The sequence below is a fragment of the Suncus etruscus genome, chromosome 2, assembly GCF_024139225.1.
Source record: "Suncus etruscus isolate mSunEtr1 chromosome 2, mSunEtr1.pri.cur, whole genome shotgun sequence".
Classification (NCBI taxonomy): Eukaryota; Metazoa; Chordata; class Mammalia; order Eulipotyphla; family Soricidae; genus Suncus; species Suncus etruscus.
The window spans coordinates 119456268-119472184 of NC_064849.1; the positions used below are offsets into that span (position 1 = coordinate 119456268).

Here is a 15917-nt window from a genome sequence, read left to right on the forward strand (position 1 = left end):
TGGCACTTGTTATCTTTCAACAAAAGCTTGAGTGTTTTCTTGGTCTCTTTTACCTCCACATTTTTGGTAACCAAGACTTTGCTCCTTTTGAATATCTTCATCTGATTTTCCTTCCATCTCATTGTTATTGTCATGATTCCTTCTCTAATGACTTCTCATATTTCTGCTTTAGAATCTTTTTTTTTTTTTTTTTTTTTGGTTTTTGGGCCACACCCGTTTGACGCTCAGGGGTTACTCCTGGCTATGAGCTCAGAAATCGCCCCTGGCTTGGGGAGACCATATGGGACGCCGGGGGATCGAACCGAGGTCCGTCCTACGCTAGCGCTTGTAAGGCAGACACCTTAGCTCTAGCGCCACCTTCCCGGCCCCCTGCTTTAGAATCTTAACTAGATTCTCTATTCTAATCTTGCTTCTCCCAATTTACTTCCACAGTTGTCATTATAAAATATGTTATAAGCATGTACATCTCATGCCATGACCATCAGAGTTCACAGATTAAAAACACAGAGCAACAAGTTAAACTTAAACTTCAGGGGCTAGAGAGATATCAGAGGAGGTAAGGAACTTGCCTTGTATGCAACCAACACTAGTTCAACCTCCAGCACCCTATATTATTCCCCATATACTAGCAGGGATAGCCCCTGAGGATTACTGGGTATAGCTCAAAAATAAAATAGAAAAAAAAAGAAAATAAATATAAGCTTTAAGCAATAATCATTTTTGCCTCCCTCTATATATAGTAACTGTATTGAATCTTTTTGTTTTCTATTCAAATTTAACTGAATCCTACTTTTTTAATATGTAAATTCTGTTCTTGCTTCAAAATCTAAACTGTTGCACCATGACTTCCAGGATAAAAATTTAAACATCCTAATACTGTATTCTAAAAATCAGAATTGGGGGCCAGAGAGATAGTACAGTGGGTAAGGTGCTAGTTTTGCATAAGGATGACCCAGGTTCAATCTCTGCACCCTTACACCACCAGGAGTGAACCCTGATTCCTAGTGTTAAGACTTGGCCTTTCTTCTAGGAAGTCATTTCTAACACCCTATGCCTTCCCATCCTGTGGATAAGAATAGAATCTTTGTCTCATCTACAGTTTGATAACATTCTTTGCTTAGTATTATCTTAGAACCTTTCTTGTTAATTTTTTACCTCTTTCCCTAGATTGTGAGGGTAATATTGGTATCTTTTAACTCTTTACCCTTAGCACACATGGGACTCATAACAATGAATGGATTAAAGAAGAAGTGACTGAGAAAAATGCAAAGAACCCCACCATGCATTTTGCCATATCACTGGCCATTTGTGCTTCGCCACCTTTTTCCTGCCTTGACTCCTGGCTAAATCTGTGTGCCAGCAAGCCTTTTTATTTACCTGTCCTCATGAAGGGCAGTTTCTGATACAAAAGAAAGGAGTTTGGTTCTCTGTATCCCTGGGGCTTTAAATTATCGCTAATATTGGGGCCGGAGAGATAGCATGGGGGTAAAGCGTTTGCCTTTCATGCAGGAGGTCATCGGTTCGAATCCCGGCATCCCATATGGTCCCCCGTGCCTGCCAGGAGCAATTTCTGAGCCTGGAGCCAGGAATAACCCCTGAGCACTGCCGGGTGTGACCCAAAAACCACAAAAAAAAAAAAAAAAAAAAAAAAAAAAAAAATTATCGCTAATATTTATGCTTTTTCTAATGAAAGTATAAAAAGGCATGAATGAATAAATAGATCTTGGAAGATCTACAGTCCTTTTCTGGTGTCAGGGATAGTTTTCTTAACTCTAGGTTGTGAGAGGGCAGCCTCCATCCATAACATTTTCATTGTCTTAGCTAGACTAAGCAGCTGCTTCATTTTTTTTTTTTCATCTTTCTTTTTTGCTCAACCCCTCTCTTCTCTCCACAATCTAGGAGCATGAACTCTATTCCAGTTGGCACATAGCAGTTGAGCAAATGTTAGCGATCAGTAGTAGAGGGACCCTCTTTCCTCCAGGTCTCAGTCTCTCAGCCATTCTTTCCTGTTCTCGGAAGCCAAGTCTATGAAGCCACGGGGACCTGAAGTCCCTTCTCTCCGAGGGATTATTTCCTTCCCATCAGGGCAAGTGAAATAAACAGAACTAAAGTAAAATGACTATGATGATGTTTTGATTTGTTTGGTTTTGGGCAATCACACCTGGCAGTGCACAGGGCTTACTCCTGGCTCTGTGTCAGGGATCACTCTTGGCTTGAGGAACCACATGTGATGCTGGGATTAAACCCTGTTCAGCCAAATGCAAGACAAACACCGTAGCCACTGAACTGTCTCTCTGGCTCCCATGTTTCTTTTTTTTAATGGGCACTTAGCCATAACATTTCCTCTTTTGTGGGGGAGGGATTGTTGTTGTTGCTGCTGCTGCTGTTTTTGTTTTGGACATACCAATAGGAATTACTTCTGGCTTTGCACTTGGTAATCAATACTTGTGATGTTTGAGGAGCCATATAGGATATAGAGCACTGAACCTATGTTGACATCATGCAAGACAAGCACCATACACTTTGTATTACTGCTCTGGTTTCTAGCTTTCTTTTTCCATTAATTATGTCTGCCGGGAAGGTGGCGCTAGAGGTAAGGTGTCTGCCTTGCAAGTGCTAGCGTAGGACAGACCGCGGTTCAATCCCCCGGCGTCCCATATGGTCCCCCCAAGCCAGGAGCGATTTCTGAGCGCATAGCCAGGAGTAACCCCTGAGCATCAAATGGATGTGGCCCAAAAAACAAAACAAAAAAAATTTATTTCTTTATACTCGAAAGTCTTTCCCTACCCAGACCCATAATTGGAATCTCTTTTTTTTCCACTGAGGGGAGCCACACTCAACTTGCTCAAGGCTTTGTCCTGACTGCTCAAGGATCTTGGGATCATAATACAGTGCCAGGGGTCAGACCTGAGTTAGCTGAAAGCAAGGCAGGCTCTTTACCCACTGTACTCTCTCTCTTTCTCTCTGGCCAGAAGTTCATTTAATAAAGGAATTGCCACCTGCAATAAAATTAATGGCTTTGAGTTCTGTAATTAGTTCATTGTAGTAACATTTTGAGATTTAATGATTAATTTGGCTTTAGTTTAAATAAGGGGGAAAAACACACAATGCCAAAAACTCCTAGCCAAAGAAGAATATAAACAGACTTTACAGTTCTCTCAACTAGCAGGGACTGTTAAGATCAATCTTTGTTTTGGGGCCGGAGAGATAGCACAGTGGTAGGGCACTTGTCTTGCAAGCAGCCGACCCAGGATCAGCCGTGGTCCTGGCATCCCATATGGTTCCCCATGCCTGCCAGGAGCAATTTCTGAGCACATATCCAGGAGAAACCCCTGAGTGCCGCTGGGTGTGACCCAAAAACCAAAAAACAAACAAACAAAAAAAATCTTTGTTTTTTTTCTTTTACTTCACTGAGGATCCAACCCAGAGTCTTAGATGTGCATAGCAGACTCTGCTACTGAGCTATATTCCCAAGATGAGATAAACTTTTGCAATTAGAAATGTGGTTTTTTTTTCAAGAGGCAATGAGTTCAAGAACACATGTCAAAACAACAAAACTCAGGGTACATTTTTGTTATTGTAATTGATCAAAGGATGTTCGCAATAGATTTGAATGTGAATAAATTAAATGTGACAGTGATTTGGCAGAGGCAGTCTAGTAATTGGCAAGAGCACATTAGCGGGAGCAGCTCCTGCTGAAGCAGAATCTGCTTGATGATTGCTTTATTCTAATAGATTTCTTAGCAACATGGTGCTATCACACTAACCTAAGCTGTGTCATTTACCCTTTTGTTTCCACTCCCATTCACGCAAGATTAAATTCATTCTTGATTACTAATCTAACAGGCATTGCCATGGGCCTGTACACAGAGTACCTTCAGGTGACCTTTGCACCTCCCCCTTCCCTCTCTTCTCTCTCAGAGATTGAAAAAGGGTGATCTAATAACTTATTATTTCATCCTGGCAGTCCAACTTGTAGAACTAGAAAATGTAGTTTAATTAAACAATTTGGCAATATTTTCAAGCTCCAGCATTGCTATCACACTTGCTAGGCCTGAATTGTTTCTTGGCATGTAACAAAATTGACACTGAGAAAAAAATAAGAATATTCAGCTTAGAACATTTTGAAGCAGTTGTACACCAAATTCCCACTATAATTATGTTGATTGTGGGGTGAAGAAGGGGTGTGTGGCATATTTGGGGAGGCTCCTTTCTGCATGAGGTTATCTTACAGTAACCAAATGTCTATGGTTTGGGGAACTGGAACATAGATCTTGCCAAATTTTCACTTCTTGTAATCTTTTTTCTAAACTTTTTTATTTCCTTCAAAATGCTTTTTTCTTAGATTGACTATAATTATGCATATTTTCTAATTTTATTAAAATAAGATTAATTTTTGATATGTATAGTCAAATTATAATAAGAAATTAATGGTACTGTCAAAGTCAGCTACATTGGCATATGTCTTGCAAGAGGTAAAGCCTGTATGGATTGGAAATAATGTATTTTGTAATTTAAATATTTCAGAAAGCTGATCTTTAGGATGTGGAGATAGCTTAAAAGACTAGAATGCCTGTGTTGCCTCCTACAGACCAGCTTCGATACTCAGCTCCGTCTGGTCCCCTGTAGCCTCCAAGTATTGAATTGGGAATGAGGCCCTTGAATACTGCCAGGTACAGCCCTGGAACAAATGTGGAAAAAAAGAAATTGATTGTTTTTGAGTGATTTGTTTTTAAAACTAAAACTTTTATTATATTTCATCAGATATGTACTTTGAAATGTATGTATTTGGTTCCAGTGGTAATAAAAATAGAGAAATACATTAAGCTTTAGCCATAAAAATACTTGCTTATTTATCATGTTCAGTTACATTGTTTCCCGAAGTATACTTGACAAAACTTTTTTATTGTATGGAATATGATTTGATTATTATGAGATAGCCCTGGTTTTATGGGGGTTTTGTTTTGTTTTGTTCTGTTTTTTGTTATTTGTTTTGGAGCCACACTTGGTAGTGCTTAGGGATTATTCCTGGCTTTGTGCTCAAAAATTTATCTGGGGAAACCATGTAAGATGCTGAGGATCAAACCCAGATCAGCCGCATGCAAGGCAAATGCCCTACCTGCTGTGTTATCGCACTGGACCCATAATCTGGCTTTATTATCATGAAAGATTTTAAAGGAGAGTTGAGCACCTTAGATCTCATATTATTAGCTATAAGATTGATTTGGTTTTGAATAGAGTAAAATTTCTAACAATAAAGCACTGTTGAATTTATATTTTTTGTGGGTTTTTTTTTTTTTTGCTTGTTTGCTTGTCTTTAGGAACAGTGATATACAAAACTGTTAATAACTGTTGTAGGCATTCATCATTCCATTTCAAACTCACCACAAGTGTCAGGTGTTCTTCCACCAAGGTTCCCTCCCTCTCCCCAGCCCACCTTGCCTCTTTAGCAAACTTTTGTTTTTTTTGTCACTTACTTACTATAGTTTGGTAACACTAGTTACATATGCTTACACTAGTATCCACTCCTAAGGTTTTGACATATAACTAGCTACCTCACTTCTTTATTACCTAATGTCCAAAACCCTTGGCAGTACCCAGTTGTCACCAGCCCACCTCCTCATACCACCTCCAGCCTGCCCTCACCCCATTCTATTCCTTCCTTGGCATCTTGTTTCTATAATCCATGGTTAAGGATTTTTCATCGTTTGATATCTTCCATTCCCTTGTCTTGTTTCTCTGTATATCACAGCTAAGTGAGAACACCCAGTATTTGTCTATTTTTGAGATGTATTTTATACATAAGTTTAAATATGGTTGTATATTGTATGCATTCTTATTTTCTTTTAATGTTTGAAAACTTAAACACTGAGATTTACAATTTTGTCCACAATACAGTTGTTTCAGGTATTCAGTATTCCAACAACACCCCATTGATGGACCTTTCCTGCACCAATGTCCTAAGTTACCCACCACCTCCAGCTTGACCCCTTATAAGGCACAAAGTAATTGGTTTTTATAACATATATCATATGATCGTGTTACAAAAGTCATTGAGTATTTATTGAGCTGTTAGGTGCTAGTAGAGACTTCTTTGTTGTTTTTGCTCATTGAATTTAGTGGGCTTCTACGTAACTTTCCCATCCAGTTGGCTGCATGCCTACTGGACTATCAGTACACAGCCATGTGCTCTGGGAGCTGTGGAAGTGGGATGATTCAGCAATAAGTCAGCTTAGCAGGGCTGTAAATATGCCAGTGGGAGTTGTGTGTGGGTGGGTGCTGGGCCTTCCAACAGGGCAGGGACTCAGCCTACTTCAGTCCTGAGAAGTCTACAGAGATTTAGGCCCAAAGACTGCACCTACCTGGGTCAGCTCAGCCACCGCATCACTTAGGTCATAGAGCTGAGCCATTTATTTTTTAAGTCAAATGGAGAGCAGGTAAATACTAACCTCCAGAGATGTGTGGAGTCAAAGTAGCAATTAAGAGACAGATTTTATAGTATTTTTAAAACAAGCTTTACAATTCCAGAATAAAAGGATGGCCATTATTAGCTCTATTTTATTTCTTTTATCAAATAATTTTGAAGTCTGTCATTAGGAATTTTATCTTTAACATGAGTATCATACCATACCATTGTAATCTACATTTATATATATATATATATATATATATATATATATATATATATATATATATATGGAGAGAGGTAGGGAGAGAAATAAAGTATAGAAGAAGAGAGAGAGGTAGGGAGAGAAATAAAGTATAGAAGAATTCTCAGTTGACTAAATTGAGATTCTAAGAGAAATAGGGGAGGAGATTAAGAATGTGAAAACTATTGTTGTTTTTATTTACATACAGATGATACAAATAAGCACACTTATTATTTAAAAAAGAAAAATAGAGTTGGTTGAGGGGCATACATGGCAGTGCTCAAGGGCTATACCCGCTCCATGGTCAAGTTACTACCCAGGAGTCAGGGCTCCTGATTTTAGAAAATGTGTTCTAACCCATGAAGGTATCTCTCAGGCCCTAACAAATACTTCTAAGGGCTAGAGAATGTAGTAAAGTGGTTAGAGTAATTACCTTATATTTATGAGTTCAATCTCCAGCATGGCAATAAGTAAATCATAAAAATAAAAACCTGTGGGGCCAGAGAGATAGCATGGAGGTAAGGCATTTGCCCTACATGCAGAAGGAAGGTGGTTCAAATCCTCGCATCCCATATGTTCCTCTGAGCCTATGGTCCCCCGAGCCTGCCAGGGCTCCGCCGGGTGTGACCCAAAAACAAACAAACAAAAAAAACATATCTATTACATTTTTTTCTATTACATTTTCTAATTTATATTTTTACCTCTAAAAGTTCTGTTTGACTTTTTTTTTTTAATAGTATATTTCTTTTCTCCTTATGTCTTTTTTTTTTTTTTCTGAGTGTAGAGCCAGGAGTAACCTCTGAGCGCTGCCCGGTGTGACCCAAAAACCAAAAAAAAAAAAAAATAAATAAAATAAAAGCCTTTTACTTATTATTTCTTCTCTTACTCCTCTCTTCTCATTCTCTGACTCCAGCTCCAAATATGTTAGACTACTTTCTATTGTTCTACAATTCACTCTATCTCTGGATGAAGTGTTTGTTTGTTTGTTTTTGGTTTTTGGGTCACACCCGGCAGTGCTCAGGGGTTACTCCTGGCTCCATGCTCAGAAATCGCCCCTGGCAGACACAGATGCTGGGATTCGAATCACCATCCTTCTGCATGAAAGGCAAATGCCTTACCTCCATGCTATCTCTCCGGCTCCATCTGGATGAGTTTTTAAGGTTTTTTCTGCCTTCCTTCAAAAGTTTATGTTGCCTTGTTTTTACAGTGTATTTATCTTTCTCTTCAGCAGTATTTAATCTTTAATTAAACATATCTATTACTGGGACAAAGAGATAGAATGAAAGCAAGGCATTTGCCTTGCATGCAGAAGGACGGTGGTTTGAATCCCAGCATCCCATATGGTACCCTGAGTCTGCCAGGAGCAATTTCTGAGCCTAGGGCCTGGAGTAACCCCTGAGCGCAGCCACTGGGTGTGACCCAAAAACAAACAAATAAAAAAAAACCATATCTATTACATTTTTTTCTATTACTTTTTTTTTTTTTTTTTTGGTTTTTGGGCCACACCTGTTTGACGCTCAGGGGTTACTCCTGGCTTTGTGCTCAGAAATCGCCCCTGGCTTGGGGGAACCATATGGTACGCCTGGGGATCTAACTGCCGTCCTAAGCTAGCACTTGCAAGGCAGACTCCTTACCTCTAGCGCCACCTTCCCGGCCCCTCTATTACATTTTTTAATTTATATTTTTTACCTCTAAAAGTTCTGTTTGATTTCTTTTAATAGTGTATTTCTTTTCTCCTAATGACACTTTTTTTGTTTTTGGGTCACACCCGGCAGCGCTCAGGGGTTACTTCTGGCTCTACGCTCAAAAATCGCTCCTAGCAGGCTCGGGGGACCATATGGGATGCTGGGATTCAAACTGCCATCCTTCTACATGTAAGGCAAACGCCCTACCTCCATGCTATCTCTCTGGCCCCTATGTCATTTTTAAGTCATTGATTTAAGGTAGTAGGTATAATAAAATCTTGATCTATAAAGTTAAGTCATTCTGTCATGTTTGGGTCTATATCTGTTTGCTGGTTTTAGGTCATACTTTTCTTCTTGGTAGCATGATGAAAATTAAAATACTACATTGTTCATGTTCTGGGTTTTGTTTTCTCCTTTTAAAAAATGCTCAGTTTCAGGGCTGGAAAGACAGTAAGGAGTTCAAGTATTGCTTGCACCACAATTAGTTCCCTGAGCACTGCTGGGTATGGCCCCAAAATGACTTACTTTAACTTGCATGATATTTAATTCATGTTTTTGGAGACTTACTACTTAAGTACTGTTAGGGGGATCTAGATGTATGTTGTGCAGTAGGAGCTAAATAGGAATTTCTTTTTTTTTTTTTTTTTGGATTTGGTTTTGGTTTTGGGTCACACCCAGCAGCACTCAGAGGTTACTCCTGGCTCTGCACTCAGAAATCACTCCTGGCAGACATGGGGGATACCAGGATTCAAACCACTGTCTGTCCTGGATCAGTTGCATGCAAGGAAAATGCCCTACCTCTATGCTATCTCTCTGGCCCCATGGAATTTCTAATTGTGGAAATGTTTTGCATCACCACTTTATAGTATCACATTAATAACCACTAATCACATTTAAATATTAAAAACTTCAAGATATCTAGTGTAAATGAGAAACTGAATATTAGGATCTGAATTTACTTAAATGTGAATAACAGTACTTGGCTACCAAAGTGGGCAGCGTGATCCAGAATTACTTCTTGACTCTTGCTAGTTCATTCTTACTCTGAAGTTTTTACACTAGATGTCCCAGCTGTTCAGAACTTGAATGTTGCAGGAAAGATTCAGTTTGCAGTCCAATACAATTCTTTTTTTGGGGTGAGGGGGAGCACACCCATTGACACTCAGGGGATACTCCTGGCTATGCGCTCAGAAATCTCTCCTGGCTTGGGGGACCATATGGGATGCTGGGGGATCGAACCACAGTCCGTCCTGAGTCAGCCATGTGCAAAACAAACACCTTACCCACTGCGCCATCACTCCAGCCCCCACAATTCTTTATTTTACTCAAAATTTGTTCTTCCTGGCCTTGCAGAATCTCACCCTACGCATATACAACTTAATATTCAGTTGAACACTCATGTGTGATCCATGCACATGTGTTCACAACTTTCTCCATGTATTCTAGTATACAAACTTTACTTCCTTCATCTTCCTAACCAACCGTCTGTCTCTCCTTTGTTCAACAAGATAGTCAGCCTCTGTTTGGAGATCCCCAACTCATGCGGCAGCCAAGTATGCCTTCAGGCAGGAAGTTTAGGGCTTGTCTCATTTTTCTCCTGTCTTGGGGAATCAATGTCCTGGCTCTGCACTTTGTTTTGTATCTGAATTTTTGCCCTGTTTCATAATTGATTAGGGAAGGAGGACCAGTGTGGCATCAATCACTCTGCTTTGTTCTCAGTCCAGTACATTATATCTAACACCTCTGTTCTTGATCCATGGGTACGAGTTGGTACTTTGCTTGGATGCTGTTGCACACTGAAAAATGATCTTTTTTCCCCACAGCAGTCTTTTTTTTTTTTTTTTTTTTTTGGTTTTTGGGTCATACCTGGCAGCACTCAGGGGTTACTCCTGGCTCTCTGCTCAGAAATTGCTCCTGGCAGGTTCCAGGGACCATATGGGATGCCAGGATTCGAACCAGCGTCCTTCTGCATGCAAAGCAAATAGCTTACCTCCATGCTATCTCTCCGGCCCCTTCCACAACAGTCTTAATCATTCAGTTTACTTTCTACAATGAGAGTAACTAATATGGAGGTTTCTCATTTAAAAAATATTCCCAATAAGTATTTCCTAACTGTATATTACAAGTTAGCAAGTTAAAAATTTAAGTACTTAGCAAAAGTGTAAGTGTGACTTTAGTTCTACTCTGAGTTGAAAACAAAAATAGTTCCTAAGTTTGATATGATCATCTTGTTCTGGTTTGTGGCACTCAGGGCTTATTCCCCTGGCTCTGTGCTCACAGATCACTCCTGATGGGCTTAAGGGACTCGGGTTGTGAGGACTGATCTTAGATCATCCTCTTGGAAAGAAAGCATCCTATCTACTATACTAGCTCTCCAGCTCCCATGGTATATTACTTTGATTAATGGAATAAACAGTTTCTAGTCCACCTGCTAGTTTTTTACTGTAGTTTGCTGCCCATCAGTCAGTTCTTCCCTAGTTTTTACAGCAGTCATCAAAGAAGATATTTTATCTCCTTGAAACATGAGAAAGCTGAAACTTGGGGATAGGGTCACACAGCTAGTAAATGACAAAACCGAGTTTTGTATGCAGGTGGGCTTGCTGCAGAACCAGGTACTTGGCAATATAAAGCAACATTCAGAAGACCTAACAGTATATATGTTAAGTTAGAATTTGAAGTATAGAGATTTATAGAGGGGCCGAAGTGATGTACAGAAGGTATCATGCATGCATGCCTTGCATGCAGCTAATTAGAATTCTATCCCCTTCACTAATAGAAGTAATTTCTGAGTGCAGAGCCAGTGAGTAACTTCTGAGCATTTCTGGATATGACCCCCAAACTGAAATAAATATTTATATAAGGCAGACTAAAAGAAAAAAATGCTACTTAGTGTCAGAACTAATAGAGGTAGATTTGGAATGGAAACTATGTTGAGTCAAAGAACTATTTCTGTAAATGGTCACCACAGTGCTCTTATTAAAAAAAGTTTTAATAAAATATTGAAAACAGCAATATGAAGTAAATTATGAAACAATGTTATTGATATAATAAGATACAACAGCCTTTTTTTGTTGTTTTTTTGGGCCACACCTGTTTGATGCTCAGGGGTTACTCCTGGCTAAGCGCTTAGAAATCGCCCCTGGCTTGGGGGACCATATGGGACGCTGGGGGATCGAACCACGGTCCTTCCTTGGCTAGCACTTGCAAGGCAGACACCTTACCTCTAGCACCACCTCACCGGCCCCAACAGCCCTTTTTTTTAATGTGGAATAATTTCTGCTACAAAATAGGCTTGCCAAAAACCGATTTAAGTCTACATATTCCAGTTTTTTCCACCTAACTTCTTTCATTTAATCTATTCAAAATATTTACAAAACTAGGTTTTCTTTCATAAGTGATTTATGTTCTGTTTAATTTTTCTGGAAGCTATTAATAGAAGTCTGGTAACAATTTGTGTGTGTATTTTAAAGGAAGTTCTTTACTAGAAAAATGATAGTTTTCATGTTTTCAACTCTGAAATCTTTAATCCGTCTTCCTATGTTAAAATAATTAACATTCAAGTTGGCTTTTCATTTGCATAAATAGCTGATATAAAGAAGAATGTGGCTTAGCAAATTTGTCTTGGTAAAAAAAAACAAAACAGTGCCCAGGTAGAAAAATGAAAGAATAGCTCTCTACCCTTCATTTCTTTTTATGCAGACAGTTTGGGCTTATAACAGCTGTAAGGCTGCAGCAATGGAACTGAAGTAAATAAAGTCAGTCCAGGCAGCTCAGATGATCTGACTGATCCTCTTTTCCAAACTGCATACCAGTTCCTAGTAGCATTTGTTAATTGTGATGGGAATCAACTCAACCCTTTTTTCTGCTCAAGAGAACCTCCTTGAAGACCCAGCAGTTTATGGTGGTTCTTGAGAAATACAGAGATGAAGAAGGATTTTCATCTATTTCCATTATTTCCAATATCATTTTGAGGGACTTTGTGATACCTGGGGGTGTCTCACCTGAGAATTGACAGGGTAATGAGAGATAAAGTTTAGGTACTCTCAACCTCTTTTACACTCATTAAGATAAACTCACTTTGGGGCTGGAGTGGTGGTGCAGCAAGTAGGGTGTTTGCCTTGCACACATCTGGCCTAGGACGGACTGCGGTTTGGTCCCCCAGCGTCTCATATGGTCCCCCAAGCCAGGAGCAATTTCTAAGCACATAGACAGGAGTAACCCCTGAATGTCACCGGGTGTGGGCCTCCCCCTCCAAAAAAAGATAAACTCACTTTTACTGTAGTTATAAATATTCACTTGATGGGAACCTCTTTGTGTAAAAAACAAGATTTTTAACATTATAATAAAACAGACTTGTTTATTTCCCATTCAGGTACAATCACTGTTCTAAATATGATTTTAAAATGATGTGGTGAAAGATTTGTAATGCACTTTGGTCACAATAAAAATTAAAAAAAAAGAATCCAAATTTAGAGCAGAACAAGAAAAAATATGATTTTAAGTATCAGTGTTCACATTTCTAAACTATTATTACTTGAAATTCACTTTTTTTGTTTTGTTTTATTTTGGTTTTGGTTTTTGGCACTCAGGGGTTATTCATGGCTCTGTGCTCAGAAAATGCCCCTGGCAGGCATAGGGGACCATATGGGATGCTGGAATTGGAACCACAGTCTTTCCTGAATCCACTGCATAAAAGCCAACACCATACCGCTGTGCTATCTCTCCGGCCCCTCACTTTTTTTTTTCTTTGTGGGTCACACCCAGCGGAGCTCAGGGTTTACTCCTGGCTCAGATATTGCTCCTGGCAGGTATGGAGGACCATATGCGATACCAGGATTCGAACCACCATCCATCCAGGATCGCTTGCGTGCAAGGCAAACGCCCTACTGCCATGCTATTTCTCCAGTACCTGAAATTCACTGCTTGTTTGTTTGTTTGTTTGGGGCCACACCCAGTGACGCTCAGGGGTTACTCCTGGCTATTCGCTCAGAAATCGATCCTGGCTTGGGGGACCATATGAGAATGCGGGGAATCCAACCGTGGTTCGTCCTAGGCTAGCGCGACACCTTACCGCTTGTCCACAGCTCCAGCCCCTGCTATTCACTTTTAAATATAAAAGCTACATGATGCATTTTAATTCTTAAACATTGCCTTTGTCTTTTTGTTGTTGTTGTTGTTGTTGTTTGTTTTTGGTTTTTGGGTCACACCCGGCAGCACTCATAGGTTACTCCTTTCTGGCTCTATGCTCAGAAATCACTCCTGGCAGGCTCGGGGACTATATGGGTTGCCCGGATTCGAACCACTATCCTTTGCATGCAAGGCAAACGCCCTAACTCCATACTATATCTCTGACCCTGCCTTTGTTATTTAATACTGAAAATTTATAAATCACCTGGCTGAAATTTTTTCCAATGTTATCATATAAGAACTACATTGCCATTAATCTTTTATAATATAAATTTGTTGAGTAAAATTAATAAAATATATAATTAAAAAGAACATTAAATTTGTCCTTAAGAATAGAATTTTAGACCAGAGGTAACCAGCTAGAACACATACTGTTCATAGAAGAGGCCTTGTTTTAATTCAGGCACCTCATGAATCTCAAAAGTCAGGTTGGACCTTGAGAACATTAAAAAAAATTGTGTCTTCCCCCAGTTGAACTTTCTAAGGTGATCTTAATGGATGTACACATTAGACTTTCAAAGATGCATACCAGAAATTTAGGTACTGTTAAAAATGCTACCCTACTCCCATGTTTAAGTCACCCAGTTAGAAATAATTATTACGATAGAAGACAATAAAAAAGATGTAATTACCATTTTTCATATGAAAGTGCACATCTTTACAAATCGTAACTTCTCTGGAAATCAGAATATGGAAGCATTTAAATGCCTTTCTTTATTGATGAGACCTAGAACAATGATGCCTCTTTCACCTGGAAGTCTTGTGTTCCATGAAATAGAGCAGTGGGTTCTTTGCAGTCTGAGATATAGATCCTAGTAGCAGATCAAATCTGAGAGACAGACTGCATTGTACAGCTTGCTTGCACTGATTTGACAAAGCATTTCCAGTGGTCACTTGCCTCTCTGGAACTGGATCCTAAGCTTAGCATGTGGATACTGGTTCCTCTCTGTCTTCTCTTCACTGCCTTTGTGAATTCCAGGGGAGACAGCAGGATCAGCAGGACATGGTTGTTGGCACTATATATGGTGACCATAGAAACTTCAATTCCCAGGAAGATTGACCTGAGGATTTCCCTAAGACCATCTTACCTTTCCTTCATTCCCAGTAAAAACGTAACTATTGATTAGTTCTGAAGCTGAAAATAAATTTAGAAACTTTGACGGAATAACTGTAATTCTCTTGTGCACTATTTATATCACTTCTTTGTGTCACTTCTTGAATAAAATCTTATACAACAGATAGTTGTTTATTTCTAATAAAGACTATAATTTTCAAGCATAACCTGCACATACAATATATTAAATACAAGAACTGTGCATAACATATTATTTGCTGTTTTATTTTCTGCATGTTGGGTATTCTTTGAACTAGAAATTTATTCTCTTCTTTCATTTACATGTGCATGCAGGAAATACTAAGGAATAAAAAGTACAGAGAAGAAATTGTAATAAAAAGTAAAGAATTGGATGCAAAGGAAAAACTCTTCAGTAAAGAGAGCAACGGGAATCTTTTGGCCCCACCAATGGAAACTGAGATTAAAGGGCATGCATCTGCTCCGTACTATGGCAAAGAAGAGCCTTCAGTGGCTCCCTCCAGCACTGGTAAAACCTTTCAGCCAGGATCCTGGATGCCACAAGATAGAAAGAGCCATAATCAGTGAATGCTGAAGCCGGGATTTGAACCAATGATCTTCTGCATGAAAGGCAAATGCCCTACCTCCATGCTATCTCTCCGGCCCCATATGTGTTATTTTTAACAAATAAAAGGTTACATTGTTATTTTGATTGTACAATAGTTCTCCATTAAGCTTAAGAATTCGTTTTTTTATTGTGTAAAAGAAATTATGAAGCTGTTTATTCACACAGAAACTTAACTACATTTAGGATGAGGGCCTTCTTTGATGTAGTCATTATTCTGTATTTGAGAATTTTTTTTCCCCTTCTTGGATTATTCCCAGGAGTAGCATGTTAATTGTAAATGCTCATTACATTTCAGTGGACATTTTTATATTTATTTCCAAACCTCAACAGAAATTACAGGGGTATAGTAGGCTCTCTTCTAAACAAATATAAGATGGAAAAAAAAAGAAGCTGTCTTTCTTTCTGGAGATTTTAAAGCACTAGTCATAAGCTAATTTTATCCATATCCAAAAGCACTAGTTTTATCCATAAACTTGGTTAAAACATGTGGAGGCCAAGAAACTGTAAATGAGTAAGAAATCATAGACCTTGCTCCTATGTTCAAAATTTTCCATCCCTTAGTCTCCCAAAGATCATTTTTGAGACAGCTGATTGCACTGTTAGGTGTGTTCACTCATCATTTTCCTTTGTGTAAAAGTGGAGGAGAATCAAACCCAGTGCTTCTAATTCCAAGTTACATCCCTATTCCCAGAGAT

General features: G+C 39.1%; 1 protein-coding gene and 1 long non-coding RNA gene across 4 annotated transcripts in view; one reads left to right on the top strand and one right to left on the bottom strand.

Annotated features, from left to right (window-relative positions):
- Window positions 1–15300, top strand: part of NDUFAF2 (NADH:ubiquinone oxidoreductase complex assembly factor 2) — a 179912-nt gene extending 164612 nt beyond the window's left edge. Inside the window, exon 4 of the mRNA XM_049768825.1 lies at window positions 14931–15300. Within this exon, the coding sequence (XP_049624782.1) occupies window positions 14931–15182 (252 nt within the window). The 3' untranslated portion in view covers window positions 15183–15300. The remainder of the gene's footprint in view (window positions 1–14930) is intronic.
- LOC126001558 (uncharacterized) overlaps window positions 1–15917 on the bottom strand; it is a 998123-nt gene that overhangs the window by 244713 nt on the left and 737493 nt on the right. The gene's annotated exons all lie outside the window — the stretch shown is intronic.